General features: G+C 36.1%; 4 protein-coding genes across 10 annotated transcripts in view; all 4 read left to right on the plus strand.

Annotated features, from left to right (window-relative positions):
* The window catches only part of HOXA10 (homeobox A10), a 3,055-nt gene extending 201 nt beyond the window's left edge, over positions 1–2,854 (plus strand). The window contains exons 1-2 of the mRNA XM_069960443.1: positions 1–634; positions 1,761–2,854. The exon at positions 1–634 is cut by the window's left edge and continues 201 nt beyond it. Of these exons, the coding sequence (XP_069816544.1) occupies positions 1–634; positions 1,761–2,035 (909 nt within the window). The 3' untranslated portion in view covers positions 2,036–2,854. The remainder of the gene's footprint in view (positions 635–1,760) is intronic.
* Positions 2,855–3,135: 281 nt separating this feature from the next.
* HOXA9 (homeobox A9) lies at positions 3,136–13,314 on the plus strand. Of its 3 annotated transcripts, none has more exons than XM_069958757.1 (3): positions 3,136–3,267; positions 7,455–8,033; positions 9,269–10,496. In XM_069958757.1, exons 2-3 carry the CDS (start codon positions 7,475–7,477, stop codon positions 9,505–9,507), a joined length of 798 nt encoding a protein of 265 aa, XP_069814858.1. In that variant the 5' UTR covers positions 3,136–3,267; positions 7,455–7,474; the 3' UTR covers positions 9,508–10,496. The 3 variants fall into 3 exon arrangements, 2 of the variants coding, with proteins under 2 accessions (XP_069814858.1, XP_069814859.1); XM_069958758.1 differs by having other exon boundaries at positions 7,473–8,033; XR_011361736.1 differs by lacking the exon at positions 3,136–3,267 and adding an exon at positions 13,273–13,314 and having other exon boundaries at positions 7,359–8,033; positions 9,269–10,225.
* A 296-nt stretch (positions 13,315–13,610) lies between these two features.
* HOXA3 (homeobox A3) overlaps positions 13,611–20,000 on the plus strand; it is a 46,068-nt gene continuing 39,678 nt past the window's right edge. For 4 of the 5 annotated variants that reach the window (XM_069958742.1, XM_069958748.1, XM_069958746.1 and 1 more), the window contains exon 1: positions 17,950–18,303. The gene's annotated coding sequence lies outside the window, so the exon portion shown is untranslated. Of the gene's footprint in view, positions 13,626–17,949; positions 18,304–20,000 lie in introns of those variants that run through there. The other variant, XM_069958745.1, reaches the window with a different exon arrangement.
* Positions 14,634–17,038, plus strand: HOXA7 (homeobox A7). Its single transcript, XM_069958761.1, has 2 exons — positions 14,634–15,107; positions 15,959–17,038. Exons 1-2 carry the CDS (start codon positions 14,720–14,722, stop codon positions 16,249–16,251), a joined length of 681 nt encoding a protein of 226 aa, XP_069814862.1. The 5' UTR covers positions 14,634–14,719; the 3' UTR covers positions 16,252–17,038.

The following is a 20,000-nucleotide window of genomic DNA, read 5'->3' on the forward strand; positions in this document are numbered from 1 at the left end:
TGTGGACTTTTCCCCGTTTTGAGCAAAAGGAATGAAGGTGTCCCCCCCAGTAACACAGCCCCCACATCACAAGGCTATGCTCCAGGGATGGAGGTCTGGCTAGAAGCCCCCAGGTCGTGCAGAGTAGAGCAATCCGAAAGCCAAGCTGCCAGCTCCTGCTCCTTCACACAGAACATTAAGGAGGAGAACTCCTATTGCCTCTATGACTCGGACAAATGTAATAAGACTTCTACTGCAACTGACTTATCCACTTTCCAAAGGGTTAACCCTGAGCCTAGCCCTGCTCATAGTACCAGCTCTGTTCCAGTGCCAGGATACTTCCGCCTCTCCCAGGCTTATGGCACCGCCAAGGGCTATGGTGCTGCTGCTGCTGCTGGGCACATTGCTGCTCCCCACTTTGCACCCCAGCCCCAGCTCCGGTTTGAGCAGCAGCCTCTGTCCCTGACATCAATGTCCGCAGCAGCTGAGAGTGTCAGGAAAGACAGCGACGAGTCTCCCCCGTCCAAGCTCCCCGGTACCGGTGCCGCCCAGCACAGAACCGATGAGGAGGCTCACACGTCTTCATCCGGGGCTGAGGATTCCTCCCCGGCTCCTTCTGACAGCAGCAAGCACTCTCCGGAGAAAGAAGCTGGAGGTGAGCACACACTCACACTCACACCATAAAGGGGCTGGGGCACTACTACACTCAGCTTGCAGAGGAAGCTCACTTTTATTATCAGCCTTTGAACTATTTAATAATTGGGCGTGAGTCTGTCATAAACATCATGTCCATTCTCAACTTTACACCACATGCTGCTCCTCTGTGCTTTGTCTTGGAGGAAGCAGGAAGCCTCTATAAAATAACACTTATTTATAGGGCTCATTACAGGCGCCACAACTACCTCCCATGCAAAATATGACAGCAAGGAGCCCCACTTTACATGTGTGATGGCTACATGGAAAGAGCTGCCTTCTGCTCACATGTATATAGCACATAGCCCTGCAACAATGCCTGGGGCCTCTGCTCTCTAAACCAATAATGGGATCTAAAAGAAAAGTATGAAGATATCTATCTTCTATCTATCTATCTATCTATCTAAAAATGATAGAAAGATATAGTAAAAGAAAGTGTTGTTGTTTTTTTTATTACACATCAGTTTGCAACTAGCTACTTGTATAAGGAGCAGTCATACTTTGTATCACACCAACGAAAAAGGATATATAGTAAAATAGAATAGAATGGGGATCATTATACATAAACAAAAAAAAATAGTATAGTGAGTAAAGTGAATAAAGCATAAGCTGGAACATTTCTATTCTAAAAACTACTGATAATAATGATGTTGTGTGTGTGTGTGTGTGTGTGTGTGTGTGTACAGTTTGCAGCAATCTGTTTAATTTAAATAAATATTTTCTATATTTAAAACTTTCTTAACGCATACACAATTTTAGTGAGCAACATATAACTGAGATAGATAGATAGATAGATAGATAGATAGGAGATAGATAGATAGGAGATAGATAGATAGATAGATAGATAGATAGATAGATAGGAGATAGATAGATGATACATATATTTATATAGAGAGACAGACCGACCGACAGACAGACAGACAGATAAATAGATAGATAGATAGATAGATAGATAGAGAGATAGATAGATAGATAGATAGATAGATAGATAGATAGATAGAAGACACGTAGATACATAGATGAATATACTGATTTATTTTATTTATTTATTCACTCACGTATTTACTTATTTTACCCTTTTTATTTAGGGAATTCGAAAGGTGAAAATGGTGCCAACTGGTTAACAGCAAAGAGCGGCAGGAAGAAGAGATGCCCCTACACCAAGCACCAGACCCTGGAGCTGGAAAAGGAGTTTCTCTTTAACATGTACCTGACTCGAGAGCGTCGCCTAGAGATCAGCCGCAGTGTGCACCTCTCAGACAGGCAGGTCAAGATCTGGTTCCAGAACCGCAGGATGAAGCTCAAGAAAATGAACCGGGAAAACCGGATTCGGGAGCTCACAGCTAACTTCAACTTCTCTTGATGAGCTCCTCCATAGAGAGCCAGTACTCTTCTTCTTCTCCCACAGTCACCTGAATGGATTGCCAGAGCTGTACATTATGACCAGTATATGTCCATCCTCCACCCAGCCTTCTGGGTTAAAGCCATACTTGCACACGTCTTAAGAGCTTTTTTTATTATTATAATAATGATTATTATTATTATTATTTTTATTTTTTAGACTGAGATCATCTTTTTATGGCGGTTCCGCATTTATTAGTTGTATATTTTACAGTCTTGTTCCTCCCTTTGTCTTGCATCCGGCATTGCAGTTTATGTTGTAAAAAAAAAAAAAAAAAGTGGATGAGGCACTAAAACACCAGTTCTCACATTGTATTGGGTCGAATGAAATGTTCCTTATTTCTTTAGGAAAAAAAGAAAAAAGAGACAATTTCATTCCTCAATAAGGTGATAAAGACACATGAGGACACTTGCAGGATTCAGCTGATTCTTGAATGTAGTCTTGTCTGTGTAGAAAGAGGTTGCAGAAAAGCACATGGTCCATTACTAGTAGGTCTAAGGTTCTCCTTCCTTGTGGACTGTTGTATAGAATACACAGCAGAAGCCTTGGGGAGGGGGGCGTCTCATTCCTCAGATATACTGTGAATTAACATGCTTTAAAGTAAGTACAGAAGATGAACTTTATAGATGCAAATATGTCTAAATGTTTATTATTATTAAAAAGGCCAATGTTTCTTCTTGATCCATGGACACATGACCATTCTTCTCTAGATCATATGCTGCTGTGTGCGACCAGGCCATGTTTATGTTTTCAATGAAGAATCAAATAAAAGAAAATGAATCCTTGGTATTTCTTCTTCTTCTTCTTCTCCTAATTCTGGGGCTGTTTACATTTTATTTTATCTTCACAAGAACTTTTACAACTGCACAAGTTGCCTACACCCCCCCTCCTGCAATTACTATAGGAATCCATTTAAATATTACCTAGACAGTCGTAATTTGTCTCAGCCATATAGCAATGGTGCTGGAAGCTTTGTCGGCTTTTGTTCACTTTTATGACTTGCTAGTATATCTGGATTGTTGCAGAGTAGACCAGAGCTTTCAGTTGGGCAAGGAGCAGCTTAGACAGAGGAAGCAGCTAACACAGGAGGACATTGGATTGGCTTTTATATAACCTGAGAAGCGAGAAGCTGTTTCTCTTCCACCCGGAATAACAGAGCAGTGGGCACAAAGTGACATTGAGGAGACCCCAAGGTGAGGCCAGGCGCAATGTGTGCGCAATGCGCATTGTTTGGCGTCTTTTCTGTCCTCTTTCAGTATAGGCATACACTGTTTTCTTCCTATATTTCTAGCCCTGACACACACACATATATATATATATATATATATATATATATATATATATATATATATATATATATATGCATATACACACACACACACACACACACACACACACGTGTCATACCCATGCAGTGCTCAGTGACTCTCTATGAATAATATGATGACTTTCTTGTAACATTATAGGGACTATCCAGTCTATCCAGTCTGTCTGTGATTTCTTCCTTATAGCGGACCCTCTCCTAGAAGCTTGGAGGTCGACAGTCATAAGGTTTTTAGAACACAACTGGAGTGTGATTTAGGTAGTTTCATGTTGTTGGGGCTCCACCTTTCTCTCGACAACAAGGAACTGCCTTAGTCACATCAGTGCCTATCGTCACCCAGGTACAAGATGTCATATGGAACATAGAATGTGCATGATGGAACATTGGACTATGATGCGAGATGGAATGTAGGACTGGAATATACAACTATCATGTCTTGTGTGTTACCAGAATAATATAATATACTGTTCGATATGGGATACAGGATATGTGACTATTGTATAATATAGGATTTCTATGCAATATAGGGCCATAGATTTCATGTTTTTATGGAGTAAAAGGCTAACATGAAACTTAGGCCTATATGGACCTGTGACTGCTAAAACATAAGAAATATGCGATCAGTACTGGTTTATTTTTCGATATAACGCACATTTTGCGTAATCTGCTGTTATGTACACGTAAAATAAATCCCTGATTCATCATAAATGAGATTGTTGATATTTATCGATAATATAACAATATTATGATTATGCAATTGTTACGTGTACACAATGACAGATCACATGGGGTTCTGTTGATCAGCCACTGGATATGGCGTAAAATAGATACAAATTTATTTGTTTAGTTCGTTTTATTTCTTGTAGGTGGTCGTAATACATGGAATATACATTATTGGGGTTTACAAAGGGGGGAAATGCTGGTGAGGCGGCTGTAATGATGGTTTCCTGCTCACAAGGCCTAGGTTACGATCATTATTACAATCAGCCTATAGTCTGACATTCCTGAGAGCCTCCCCACCAGCAGCAGCAGCACAGCAGAGAGAGGGCAGACTGCTCTCCAAATACACCAGACAGCAAGCTAGACTGGGGGCTATCATTTGCCTTATTGCAGGGGCTGTGTTTACCAATTAAGACCCCCACATACATTTCCAGCTTTATTCTCCACCACAATTTGCAGTTTACAGCACAATGGCTGAGAGGAAATGCTTTGTCTCATGTTTAATGCTTCTTCATTTTTGTTATTAAAGGAATATAGTATGTTGTAGTCTGTCGCTTATGTCAATTGATAGATGATTGTTTTAGCACATGACAATATATATTTTAACATGTTGAAATGCACAATGCAGCAGGAAAAATATTTATTATTTACAGAAAAAAAATGACACCATGTCAAAGAAAGCTAATTATTTATTTAATTGTGTACAGATAAATAGAGAGACTGATGGTAGGTAGATAGATAGATAGATAGATAGATAGATAGATAGATAGATAGATAGATAGATAGGAGATAGATAGATAGATAGATAGGAGATAGATAGATAGGAGATAGATAGATAGATAGATAGATAGATAGATAGATAGATAGATAGATAGATAGACATACAGACATAGAATAATACTACCGCTCCTGCTGCTGCTGCTGCTGCTGCTACAACTACTACTACTACTACTACTACTACTACTACTACTACTACACTACTACTACTACTACTACTACTACACTACTACTACTACTACTACTACTATTACTACTACTATTACTACTACTATTATTATTATTATTATTATTATTATTAATAATATTAATAATAATAATAATAATTGTAAAATAGTTATTATTAGTAATAATGACATTATAAATTAACACAAATATTTATAATGTTCTATTTAAATATTCACATGGTGGAATATGTCTTTCTGTCTATCTATCTATCTATCTATCTATCTATTTATCTGTTTAAAATGGTGTACACTCCACACACAATGGGAATGATTATTGCACGTAAAACATTGCACATTTGTACACACACACAAACACACACACACATATTTTTTTTTTTACATTTTTGTATAGTTACCATACAATATAGGTAATCTATCACGTATGTAACTGCCATGATGTTATGATTACCCCACACTAATTATTTACTCCTCTAGATCGTCACTGACATTTATATATATATATATATATATATATATATATATATATATATAGATAGATAGATAGATAGATAGATATAGATATATATATATATATATAGATATATATATAGACAAATTGTTCTTTAATATTTATAAATATTTTTTATTTTATTTTATTTTTTATATATTTTTTCCCTTCATAGGCTCAACATGATTGAATAATAACAGCTTCAGATTGATCCTACCTTTGGGGCATATATTTTTTTTTGTTTCGGGAAGTGTAATTGCTGGTTGTGGACAGTACAGGAGATTTGTGCTTTATGAAAGTATTTTGTTTCATTTCTCAAAGAATAAATCTTTGCAGGTTGACAGGATAGTTCTAGAAACAATAGTACACGTGAAAGAAAAATGTCCATCCATCCATCCATCTATTCTACATTCGAATATAATATATGATAGATAGATAGATAGATAGATAGATAGATAGATAGATAGATAGATAGATAGATAGATAGATAGATAGATAGATATGGACTCCTAACAATGGACTTGATCTAATCCTTGTGCTGATCAGCATGAACCCGTGTAACCATCCGCCAGTGCTACTTTACCATGATTCCACCTTTCTGTATGTCCATAGCGATTTCCTTGCTGCTCTCTTCTGAATATCTCTCTATGAACCTCACCACATTTCTAAAAAACTATAATAAAGGTTTCCTGCATGTGAGACAATTGCTGCCATGAATCCACGCCCTAATTTTCCCTTTCCCAGTCTGTTCCTTACCCTCACTTGTGGTCTGTTTTATTATCGTCATTTTATGGCACCGGATTTTACCCTGTAAATCTTTCCCACCCAGTTCCTCACAAAGGCTAAAGTCAGGTATCACTGGAAATCTGCTAGACAAATAAAAATACAAACAACAGCAACACCAGTTCTACTAGCAGCAGGAGTTTCTTCCTGATATATATATATATATATATATATATATATATATATATATATATATATATATATATATATATGTATATATATATATATATATATATATATTCATTGTGGTATTATAACTAACGATATATACGTGCAATAATCGTTCCTACCTTCTATTCTATAGACTTTCTATGCTATAGTCCTCCACAGCAGATGGAACTGGTTTGTATGTAGGTGTTAATGTGTATGAATAGAATATATCAATATGAATTCAAGAGGAAAGGGAAGGAAATCAAAGCTGTGTTGTTTCTCCATGTTTTTTGTCCATTCTCATAAGGAGAGCTGATAGCCCTATTTACAGGCAGCCTGTGTGTGTGTCTACAACAGCACTATGGAGACTTATTAGAGATTTGCATTTTACTGCAGCTACTGGCTGGATCTATACCAGTTACTGTTCCCTTTCTAAGCACAACAGTAAAATGTAACAACTGCTTGTAACCAACACAAGTGCTGCATAATAAATCTCATCTCCTATACTGTAGCCTGTATGTATGGAGGGGGGGATGAAACCTTTACTATATATCTAGGTGTCTATGGATGATTTTCGATCAAGGACTCTATGGAGAACACCTACATCCTACTGTGTGATTAATAATGATGTAAAATAGTCCCTGCTATAGCAGAAAAGAAGGGGGGGATTAGATCTTTTAATCTGACTTGGCCACAATTAAAGGGGACAATATTGTATAAGTCCAATATCCTTTTGCATAAAAACATATGGCTTTGCTATAAAAATGATGACTGGAAAACAGTGAGCCATTAATAGCCTGCGGACTGATTTATTCCTTATTGTTCTGCTGCTTAGTCACATGTCTGCAGCAGCCAATAGGAAGCCAGTCCTGCCTGCAACTTATTAGGTGACTGTACTTCTTTGTAGGACCAAGTTGTTACATGAAATCTGCAGTTTCATAATTTCACCAGGTCCTGCTCTCATCCTAGCAATGACGACTTCTGGGACTCTGAGCAATTATTATGTGGACTCCTTCCTGATCCATGAGGGTGAGGAGCTGGTGCAGTCTAGGTTTTCTTCTGGCTCCTTAGCCCAGCCACCAAGACAAGCTGCCCTGGGAGCTGAGCACCCTGAGTACACACCATGCAGCTTCCAATCTAAATCGTCCATGTTTAGCAGCCCCTGGAATCCAGTGCACCAGGCTGCCAATAATGTCTCCGGTGTGTACCACCCCTATGTGCACCACCAAGCCCCCCTAGCAGCCTCAGATGGCAGCAGGTATATGCGCTCCTGGCTGGAGCCCATGGCCGGATCCCTGTCCTTCCCAGGCTTAGCCTCCAGCAGACACTACGGTATTAAACCTGAGCCTCTCCCAGGCAGGCGGGGGGACTGTACCACGTTTGATGCTCACCCTCTGTCTTTGTCTGACTATGCCTGTGGCTCTCCTCCTGCTGCTGCTGCTGACAGAGAGAAGCAAAGTAACGACGCTGCCTTTGCTGCCAATACTGGAGAGAACGTAACAAATGGGGAAAAACCTCCTATTGACCCAAGTAAGTCTATTGCAATCATTGATGAGCTATGGAAGTGACCAAAGATCTTGTACATGTACATGATGTTGGTTGGGGAGGGGGGTGTTTGAGATTCCTCTAAATTCTAGATACTATGACAGAATACAGCAGATAAAGTTTGTGCCCTGCTATGTATACTGGTATTACTGGAGCACTTGCTGTTCACAGTGCATTAACATGGAGGCATATCATCATTGAGGGGATACAGTAAAGCATTTTACAACTCGGTGGGCGTGGGCTAGTATATTATATGAGAATTACATTATTCACTGTAAATGTGGTGGCCAGCATAGAACTGTATATAGATCAATGTCTGGAGTATGTGATGTATCACCAGTAGATATAACACAACAAAGTGTTTGTATCTTAATGTTTTGTATCTTCTAGAGAATATTTAAAGTGGTTTATATTGCATGGTGGTCTATGTTAGAGGGCATTGCTTGTAAATGGCACAGGCTATGTGCTCATATATAGTGGATATTGCATAACAAATTCATAGTAGTAGAAAAATACATGATTTTGTTAAAGGGCATTGATAGTAGTTTATATTGCATGGTGGTCTATTTTATAGAGGACATTGCTTGTAAATGTACTGATATATTGGATATTGCATACGAATATAGTAATAGAAAAATGCATGACATTGTTAAAAGGTATTGATAGTAGTTTATGTCCATCAGATACATTTCGTATATGTTCTTAATGGAGGTATTAAGGCACATCTCATGTATGGGGCATTGATATAGTGTGCATTCATGTGGTATTGATGCATAGCATGGATTGTATAGGGCATTGAAAGCAGCCTATGGGTTCATCAGTATGGAACACAGCATTTGGGGTAGCCTATTCATTGCTGTGGTGAATATATATCAAGTCGGACATTAGGAGCGATTTATGTGGATGGGCACATAGCATGCATAGATATAAGTCTATGTATGTAGGGATAAGGAAAATATTATATAGAGTTGAAGGCAATCTAGGTATTGATGCCTAGTCAAAATTGTCTATGTATTCATGCATTATATAGTGTAAGGGTTTATTCATTGGGCTTATGTATTGTTTAGTTTTATGGAATTGATGGTTGCCTATGCTACAGTTAACATATTCATATGCTATATATATATATATATAGTTAAAGTTATCTGCCTATTGATGTACATAGAATGCATAGTATTGGTCATTGACAATAGTTTTGAAAGAATGTCCTCTCTTTCTAGACAACCCAGCTGCTAACTGGCTTCACGCAAGATCCACCAGGAAAAAAAGATGTCCCTACACCAAGCACCAAACACTGGAACTTGAGAAGGAGTTTTTATTTAACATGTACCTTACCAGGGACAGGAGGTATGAGGTAGCCAGACTACTCAACCTCACAGAGAGACAAGTGAAAATTTGGTTTCAAAACAGAAGGATGAAAATGAAAAAAATTAACAAGGATCGTTCAAAAGATGAATAAATCCCCAATACAATGGAGCTACAAACAAGGGGATATGCTACTGTCATGAGGCCTCATGTGTTTCTCCCTCCTGTTTATCATGCTAAGTACCGTCACAGCCTTGGATTAACAGAGCTATCCAAGAGGTACTTCATTTCTTAAATTATTTCATGAACTACACAAAGGGGCATTAGGGGTGGGCTGGCATACAAGTAAAAATCTACCTGCTCTACTCTACAAATAAACTACCTTACCATTGTGCACAACTATATACTGACTGTACAGACTAGCTCTAAAAATGTAGGTTTTATTATAATTATAATAATTATTATGATGATGATGATGTGTTCTCTGGGCAGCAGAATCCTCTGCTGCTATACTTGAATCTTGTGTTTTATTGTAGTTGTGACCGGATTTATGTGCTTGGATGTCGTACAATGCTAGGACTACATTGAACTCAGGTTGTTTAATATTATGCTAGGTCTTTAGTACCAGCCTGCAATGTTATTATTATTGTTCCCCTATATAGAGTCAAACCTCCAACTGGTTTCTACACAATCGACCTCAGTTATTGGCAATCACAGTTCTTCAACAATCCCTAATGATTTGTAAAGATGTATATATGGCTTATAGTCCACAAGGAAATATGCAGGAGGTGGGATGGAGTGGGAGGTCTGAAAGATTTGGGAGCCCTGGAGATTCCCTTTGGGATCTACATATATGTGGATTAATATATATGGTGAGTGAAGGTTTTACTACCTATAGCTTGTGTTATGTTCTTGTTCACTGTATTGAAGTTAAATTTATTAAGAATAATAAATTATACACAGGAAATAAAAAAAATACATTGGGTATATTTCTATCTCTAAACAATACAAATAATTTATGCAGAACGTACTATATATTTGAAAAGAGTTACCTCATGACCTGTTGACCAAATTATTGTGTTGGAATTATATTTATCCTTTTTTTTTGTTTGTTTTTTAAATAAAAAGATTTTTTTTTTGTTAGTTGTGATATGGCATTTTATATTCCTGGGAAACAGAGATTATTCTATTGTTTAGTATTTTGTATTTGGAATGTATAAATTTCTCTCACTCAGTATAGTCATAGATATCTATCTATTTTCTACGTATATCGATATTTGTATATAGACATCTATAGATACACACACACACACACACCACAAATTTTTAGTGTTATTATTATGGTGCAGAAAAGTATAATAGCTGCATGTATCTGTCCTCCTATATCTCATTGTGCAAACACTAATATATTATTGTACAATGGAATTATTAGCAGTAAATTATTTAAAGAATATACTTAAAAAATTATATATATATATTATATATTAATTTTTGTTTAGATTTTTTTTAACTAGACAATTGCCTACCTTTAAGTGCTCATATACATATAGTATTTTTCTATGGAACAGATAGACTTCAACTTCCTTCCAAGCATTATTTGCTGCATTTTTAACACATTATTGCATAGTTTAAAAACAAAGATGGTGAAACAAGTCAAATCATGAAACAAGTCCAGACAGAGGATGTCGTTTAGGAAAACTCTGGGCCATATAGTGCAATAAAAGAAAATTACTGCTGTAACCATTTATGGAGTGTAAACCGCTGCAGGGTTCTCAGCAAAACCTGGAGGACATGCCAAGATTCCTACAAGTCTGCTGATCACACACCATTGTGTACACACACACACACACACACACACACTATATATATATATATATATATATATATATATATATATATATATATATATATATATATATGCACATACACATGCTATGTAATTGCATCTGGTTTTATATAGTTTTCAGAATCGATAGTAATTAAACCTCTTTGTACAATAAGAGATGCTGCTGCAGAGGTAATAATTGCAGACTTTTCCGGGGAGAGGGCTGCTGGGACGCCCTCTGTTGTTTCAGACAGAAAGGAACTTCAAAGAATGGTCACAAAAAGTGGGTAATATATGGCTGGTCTGCAAACTGTCTGGAATTCGCCTCTTAATGACTTTATAGCTGTCCAGCCGCAATTAAGATTTTCCACAGAAGCCTTTTCATTTGTTTTGTCTGGCGGATTGAGATAATGTGAAGAGCGGAAATAACAGTCTTTTCATTGTTCTGTTACACTGAAAATTCTCGTTTTGTGCAAGTTCTTCTTGCAAAATAACCTTAAGAAGCTTAATACAGCGACCTAAACCATAGGCTCCATTAACAGGCACTAGTTGGTTAATGTTCAAAGCACTTGCACTTATTATATTTCACCAGCAGATGGCAGCATGACTCCACATAACGATTGAAAGCGTGCGTGTGCTCCTGGTCCGCCATTTGTATTCTCTTTATTCTTTAGGGGAGAAAAAAAAAAAACACTATTTTTCAAGACGATTTTTACATAAAACATCATGAAAGATTGTTTTATCTTCAAGCTTACTTTTTTTTTCCTGAATAGTGTTCAGCATTCAAGAAATATCACTGCATATAATGCTCCTACACATTTTATTGCATGTTCCAAGTGTCTATCTATCTATCTATCTATCTATCTATCTATCTATCTATCTATCTATTTCCTATCTATCTATCTATCTATCTATCTATCTATCTATCTCTTATCTATCTATCTATTATCTATCTATCTATCTCCTATCTATCTATCTATCTATCTATCTATCTATCTATCTATCTCCTATCTATCTATCTATCTATCTATCTATCTATCTATCTATTATCTATCTTTCTATCTATCTATCAATCTATCTATTCATCTCCCATCTATTATCTATCTATCTATCTATCTATCCATCCATCCATCTATCTATTATCTATCTATCTATCTATCTATTCATCTCTCATCTATTATTTATCTATCTATCCATCCATCCATCCATCTATTATCTTATCTATCTATCTATCTATCTATCTATCTATCTATCTATCTATCTATCATCTATGTATCTATCTATTGTCTATCTATCTATCTATCTATCTATCTATCTTTCTATCTATCTATCTATCTATCTATCTATCTATCTATCTATCTATCATCTATGTATCTATCTATTGTCTATCTATCTATCTATCTATCTATCTATCTTTCTATCTATCTATCTATCTATCTATTTACCTTCTTTTTAATCCAGCAGTTGTAAACTGTTTAGAATAATGCAATTATGAACCAAATCCAATATTTATGGCAGGCATGTTAGTTTAAAAATTAGATATTTTTATATGATATAGTTTTTAATTTATAATATAGTTTTTTTGTGGGTTTTTTTTTAATAATTGCAGGTGCTCTTTTTTATTTTTATTTTTTGCCATATTAACATTGTAGTATTTTGTTATTTTACGTAAAATTCTACTAGATTTATTTTAATCATGCAGTATATATATATATATATATATATATATATATATATATATATAACTATGTATTTATGTATATGGATTTTAATTTTATTATATATATTTATATATGTATATGAAGTTTTTATTTTACTATCAAGATATTTGTAAATATATAAAATATTTTATTTTCATTATTTTTTGTTTAAAAAAAAGTTGTGTTTTTTTTATTTCTTGGTGGGGGAGAGTGTATAAGACAGAAACTATGTTATTGCCATTATTATCATGACTGCTTGTAATATTATCATTATTGTAATTATTATTATTAGTAGTAGTAGTAGTAGGGATATTAGTAGGGATATAGTAGTAGTAATAGTAGTAGTACAAACATTTTGAGAATAAAAATAAAAGCAATAATGCGTTGTCCATAGGATACAAGTAAACAACCCGTGGAAATGTGCTGAGAAAGCAGAGATCAGAGCCTGGGATCCCTTTGTAGAACAGATGAACCAAGCTTTATTTTTTAAGGTAGAATTTCCGGAGCAGCCATTCCCATTGAGTGTTTCAAGTTTATGATGTGCAATATAAAGGCTGTAAAGCTGTATGTGAGGAGGAGGAGGAGGAGAGGCTGTGCCCAGCACCAGGAGCCATTCCATCCGGCGCCTGATCACAACTGCTCGCCTTCATTTCATTTCCAATGGATCTATATATTCCTTCTCATCTGTACACATTCTATATGGATGATAAAGAAGAAATCCCCAGGACCTGCCTGCACTGTGCACAGGTAACTGCTCCCCTCAAATATCCTGCTTCATATTGCATTGATGCCAATGGTTATTGGTAATTGCTATTAATTGTTTATTAAATATTTACCTTGGCGGTGACTGTATTTAATTTGGACTCTACTGAACTATACGGAAATATATCACGTCAAGTATTTTAGTGAGAGTGTGTGTGTGTTTGTTTGTATATATGTATGTATGTATGTATGTATGTGTGTATATGTGTGCGTGTGTGTGTATATGTATATGTATGTATATGTGTATATATATATGTATGTATGTATATGTGTATATATATGTATGTATATGCGTCTGTGTGTATATATATATATATATATATGTATGTATGTATGTATGTATGTATGTGTGTGTTATATCTATATATATTCATTATATAGATTTTCACTATATATGTGTGTGTGTGTGTTCACATTATATATTCACTATATATATATATATATATATATATATATATATATATAAACTCTTAATCCTGCATTTTTTACATACACATTATCCACTTTAGTCTTCCTATACATTTCCTATACGTTTACTGCTGCTGCTTTTGTAATTATATGTATATATTTTTTTTTTTAGTTAGCAGAGGTGTCTTTTAAAAGAGATATAATAATAATAGTAGTAATAATAATAATAATTATATATATATATATATATATATATATATATATATATATATAGTTTATATTCCATTTGTTGTGCACATGTATAATGTATGACATTTATACTCCTTTAATAGATGATGGTATTTATAGTGAGGAGTTGTGGCCTCTATGGGGGTTGATTCTTTGGGGTGTAGGGTTCCTAATAAACATAAACATTGCATTGTGGGTCTCTTGTGCTGCTTGCACTGGAGAATGGGTGTTGTTCCTGCATTGCACACAGATCGCTCCCACCTGTGATGCAGGATCAGATTGGATGGGAGAGTCAGATGGTCGCAGATCACGTGCAGGGGGAAGCTCAGTGCACAAGAAAATGGGGTTTTGTGTAAATCTGGGGGCTTAATGTTTCCATATATCAAGCTACCTCGTAAAACCGACACTGGAGTCACCCGGACCACAAATCACAGGTGAAGAATATGACTTCTTCCTATTATGTGAATGCTCTGTTCAGCAAGTATACGACTGGGGCTTCTCTCTTCCAAAACACAGAGGCCACTTCGTGTTCCTTCACCAATTCCCAGAGAAGTAGCTATGGAGCCGGCACAGGGGCATTCCCAGCAACAGCCGCACCCCCATCTATGGCCGGGCTGTACAATGTGAACAATGCGCTGTACCAAAGCCCCTTCCCTGGATACAGCCTGGGCACAGAAGCCTATAACCTCCATTGCTCCACGTTTGATCAGAACATTCCTCTTCTCTGCAATGACCTGGGCAAAGCCAGCTGTGACAGCAAGGCGGAGGAGTCTACCCTGCACCCCCCGGGTGACAGTCATTTCCGCATATACCCCTGGATGAGATCCTCAGGTATGGGAAACCCTGTGCACCCCACTCACTCATAATACAATAGCTTGTAGGGGTCTCACTAGCGTGGGCTCTCCACTGAACCGCTTTATATTTGTAGTGGTCAGAAAATAAAATAGTCACATCAATAATAAATAAATATACAATAAAAAATAGCATAAATGTGTATTGTGTTTGAAGTGCATGCGATAAAAGAGACTTTTTTTTTTTTTCAATTGCGTTTTATTTATATGATACAATATTGGATCTATTGTGCAGGCCGTAGACCCAAATATTACAAGGCACATATAGAGATAGATAATATATATAAGATAGATAGATAGAGAGATAGATAGATAGATAATATATAGATAGATAGATAGATAGATCACATATGCAAATATTCTACATATATTGATTAGTAGTAAAATAAACTATGTACCAGTGCAAATAGGAATAGATACCATACAAATATTCTACATATATTGATTAGTACCAGTGCAAATAGACATAGATATACAAATATTCTACATATATTGATTAGTACTAGTGCAAATAGGCATAGATATCATACAAATATTCTACATATATTGATTAGTACCAGTGCAAATAGGCATAGATATCATACAAATATTCTACATATATTGATTAGTACCAGTGCAAATAGGCATAGATATCATACAAATATTCTACATATATTGATTAGTACTAGTGCAAATAGGCATAGATATCATACAAAAATTCTACATATATTGATTAGTATTAAAATAAACGATGTAAAAAAAATGTTAACCAGAAAATCTAGGCCTTCATGGTGTAATGATCCCAGGCTTATTGTGCAATGGGGCCCCTGACTAACACATGTGTAACCATAGGTCCAGACCGGAAGAGGGGTCGCCAAACATACACCCGGTACCAGACACTGGAGCTGGAGAAAGAATTCCACTTTAACCGCTACCTAACCCGTAGGAGAAGGATAGAGATCGCCCACGCCTTGTGCTTAACAGAGAGGCAGATCAAGATATGGTTCCAGAACCGAAGAATGAAGTGGAAGAAGGAACACAAGGAGGAGAATGTCGGTAGCCCAGAAGCTGGAGAGCAGACCCCTGCAGCCACTACTCCTGCAGCTGCTGAGGAAGAAGAGGACAAGGTCACCGGGGATGAATGAATAGTGCCGGATCTGTGTTATAATGGACCATTCTGTGTATTTTATCGGTGTAATTCTTGAGACAGGCCATATTCAGTGTCTTCACCACGGGGGCAGCCTGCAGAGGAGAAAAAAATACAGAAAATAAAAATATATTATGTGATATGATGATAAAGATGACATTAAATTCACAGTCACTACTGAAATGTGAATCTTATACATGAACTACCTAAATGTAATGCCCAGAGCATTATAGACGTTACTACCTAGTCATTACACATATAGGAATCTATACTGGATCTCACCTAGGATCAGTGGAGCAGCCACTACCTTTCCTTTCTACTACCTATCCGATACTACCTATAGCATGCTCTGCTGTATCTTATTGCACACAAATGTGGTGGCCACTGTGCACATTGTATATATGCAGACCAACACAATAACAGCAGCAAAAAAAAGCCCTAAAATACCCCATAGCATTACCCTCATCCGCAATTCACACCCGCCACCCCAGTTGCTGTAGTATATTTCATTTCTGTGGAATGATATTGGAAGTGACCACATTGTTTGTATTCCAGGGATTTGTATTGGTGTAAAGATGTGTTTATTTGTCATTTCTAGATCTGCTTTTGGTCCCATTAATGGCATGGTGTATTTGTCCTCCCCCCCCCCTAAAAAAAAATAAAATCATAAAATAAATACAATTTCCTTTAGCGGTTTGCACGTCTATTTGATCAGTATTATTGTGCGTATTTTAAATATGGTTCTGTAAAATAAATATGTAAAAGAAAAAAAAAACTCATGAAAAAATGAAAGTGTAACTTGCATAATATATTTTCTTTTGTTACGAATAAAAAAATCGTGTTTGGTCAATGAATGTTTGTTTATACTAGTGGATGGCGAAATAAAAATAAAATTATAAATATATATATATATATATAGTGTGTCACATAGTCACATAAGTGCACACACATAAATATAAGCATATTATATGTTTTAAATGAAATAACATATGGAATTAATATATATATATATATACATACACATACACATACATGTGTATATATCTATGTCTATTTATTTATTTATTTATTTATCTATCTATATACACATATCTATACCTGTGTGTGTGTGTGTTTATCTATATATATATTTGAAGTGTGTGTATGGCTGTATATGTGTATATAAGTGTGTGTGTGTGTGTGTGTATATATATATATATATATATATAATAAATGTGTGTGTATATATATATATATATATATATATATATATATATATAAAATAAGTATGTGTGTATGTATATATATATATATATATATATTATAAGTATGTGTGTGTGTGTGTGTGTGTGTGTGTATATATATATATATATATATATATATATATATATATATATATATATTGTTTGCAGACTGTAGAATAAAGTGCATAGTGTTTAAAGGCAGACACAATCCCTGGAATCCTGTTCTAATAATGTCCTGAATATAAGTGAGAGGCTGCAAGGTAATAATAGTGGAGGAGCTGTGCAGGGGCTGTGTGAGAGTTAAGATGGCGGCTCTATAAGACCTGCCTCTTCTCAGTGATGAGGCAATGGCTATAAATCCGTTGTTGTTTATGAAAATTTACAACTTTGCAATACAAGTTTATGAGTTGCTCGGTTCCTCCATTGGTCGCTGCTGGTCATGTGGATGGTAACTGTGAACATGTAGTTTTTTATAATTTCCCTTGTGAGAATAGAGCTGCATTCTTTAGCTGAGCTCAGTCCTGCTCTGGATCTGTCTGCATCTCAAGTCTCCAGCCCAGGTTTCTCAGTGTATAAGGCAGCTATGTGCCTGGAGGTTCTTCTGGAGCAGCTACCTAGAGCTGAGCTCCAGGATGGCAGAGCTGGATCCTTCCCCTCTAATAAGGTGTGGCATGCTGAATTCCAAGCACCGGAGTGGCAGATTTTCAACTTGCAGCCTGGCTAATTTCCTGCTTCTCCTGGCACCAAAAGGGGCTCCATTCCTCTCCTGTGCAGCCAAGGCGACAGCTGTCAAAGTGGCAAGGGCTTCTGTGAGCCAGAACCTAAAGGTGAGAAATGTGCACCCCTCACATCTTGCAGGGATCTCCATTGCCCAGTCCAAATAAACTCTACAGCTATTTATTGTGTGCTCCTCAGCCAGTTCTATCACATCCCATCAGATGCCACTATATCGCCATATAGTCAGGTACCAGCCTGGTGATATGCAATAGGATGTGTGCACAGAAATAGAACGTATTGTTCCAGATAAAGTAGGACATACATACACACAGGCTCATTTTAATAGAAGCATTAAATATTATGGTCACTTATTTATTACTATTATCGACGTTAATACCACTACTAATAATGCAATTAATGTATATATACAATATATACTACAAAAACGCATTGCTCTTTGCACATCTCCCTACAATTTATATTTTTTTCTTATTATACTATAAAAAATGGCTGCAATATGAGAAACCTGATTCATTCATTTATGATACAGTGAACACAGCTGTTTGCAATGGAAAAAAAAATATAGATAGATAGATAGATAGATAGAGATATTTATATATATCATCATATATATTTAATGCTGCATTTATTTCATATTGGGTCGTACACAATTTTTGAAGAATGTATAGACAGGCCGACCTTACAGGAAGCTTATAGGAAGATACAGCAGACTGATGTTGTCGCAGACAGGAAAGAATGTTGATGATAGGGTCCACCTATCGGATTTCATAAGGTGCAAAATTATGTCGTTTTCGTTTGGGTTAAATACGGAAAAATATTAAAATGTATGTTTATATATAATAATTATAATATTTAAGACTAATGTTCGGATGCCTTTAGTCTGTGCTTTTGCTTATGGTCTGTTGATGATGTAGAAAATTTGCATTACAGTGCAGTGTGTGCTGGGCTGCATAGAGAGGTGGATTTATCAGAGCGTGAGTGCTCAGTGCTGCCACTGTGTGGCGGTTGGTGGTATATACAAGTATATTCCCGAAATGACAGGATTGCCTGCGTGTTTAGACGAAAAATGCACAGGGAGAGTAAACAAGGAACGTTGCTGTATACATGAGATTGTACGTCATCATAGGGCTGGTGTAAAAGCTAAATATAATATTGTTGTACATGTATTGTGTGGTTCACATAGTTATATACATGTATTGTATAAACTAAATATGTTGCCCTCAGTACATATACAAAACTCTGGGTGTACAAAAGCCCTGATCATGGGAAGAAGCTGAAATAACCAACTTATTTCTACAAAAAAAAAGTTAAGCATCTGCCTGTGTGTTGTGGTGTTACCATCTCTAGAAGTATTGTTCCTGCAATGTGCCACGTATTACATTAGTGCTGCCCAGTGTGAGCAGCTCCCAGCTACGTCTATTGTTGCAATAAGATTTAATTGCATTAGAATAATAATTATAGCAATATTCCATCGCTATTATCTTGTGTTCAAGATGGCTGCTGCACCTAAGATTTAATGGTTAAAGCAGATTTTATGGCTTGGGGGTGAGATGAAAAGAGAAACAGAAGGGGCAGTGTCTAGTGATCTGCCTCAATATCCCTGTTACATTTCACAGGCCCCCAGATAATTGCATGCCTGAACCAGGGTATACACTTTCTTCTTGTTTTCTCATCTATCTATCTATCTATATATCTATCTATCTATCTCCTATCTATCTATCTATCTATATCTCACTATGGAAAAAAAAGAGTGAACTTTTTTTTTTTTTTTTTACAACACACAATA

The sequence above is a fragment of the Dendropsophus ebraccatus genome, chromosome 2, assembly GCF_027789765.1.
Source record: "Dendropsophus ebraccatus isolate aDenEbr1 chromosome 2, aDenEbr1.pat, whole genome shotgun sequence".
NCBI lineage: Eukaryota > Metazoa > Chordata > Amphibia > Anura > Hylidae > Dendropsophus > Dendropsophus ebraccatus.

Bases quoted from the DNA above. Each gene is read 5' to 3' on its own strand.
- HOXA9 (XM_069958757.1), top strand. From the start codon at position 7,475: ATGACGACTTCTGGGACTCTGAGCAATTATTATGTGGACTCCTTCCTG. The intron at 8,034-9,268 runs GTAAGTCTATTG...CTCTCTTTCTAG, and splicing joins AAAACCTCCTATTGACCCAA to ACAACCCAGCTGCTAACTGG.
- HOXA7 (XM_069958761.1), top strand. From the start codon at position 14,720: ATGACTTCTTCCTATTATGTGAATGCTCTGTTCAGCAAGTATACGACT. The intron at 15,108-15,958 runs GTATGGGAAACC...GTGTAACCATAG, and splicing joins CCCCTGGATGAGATCCTCAG to GTCCAGACCGGAAGAGGGGT.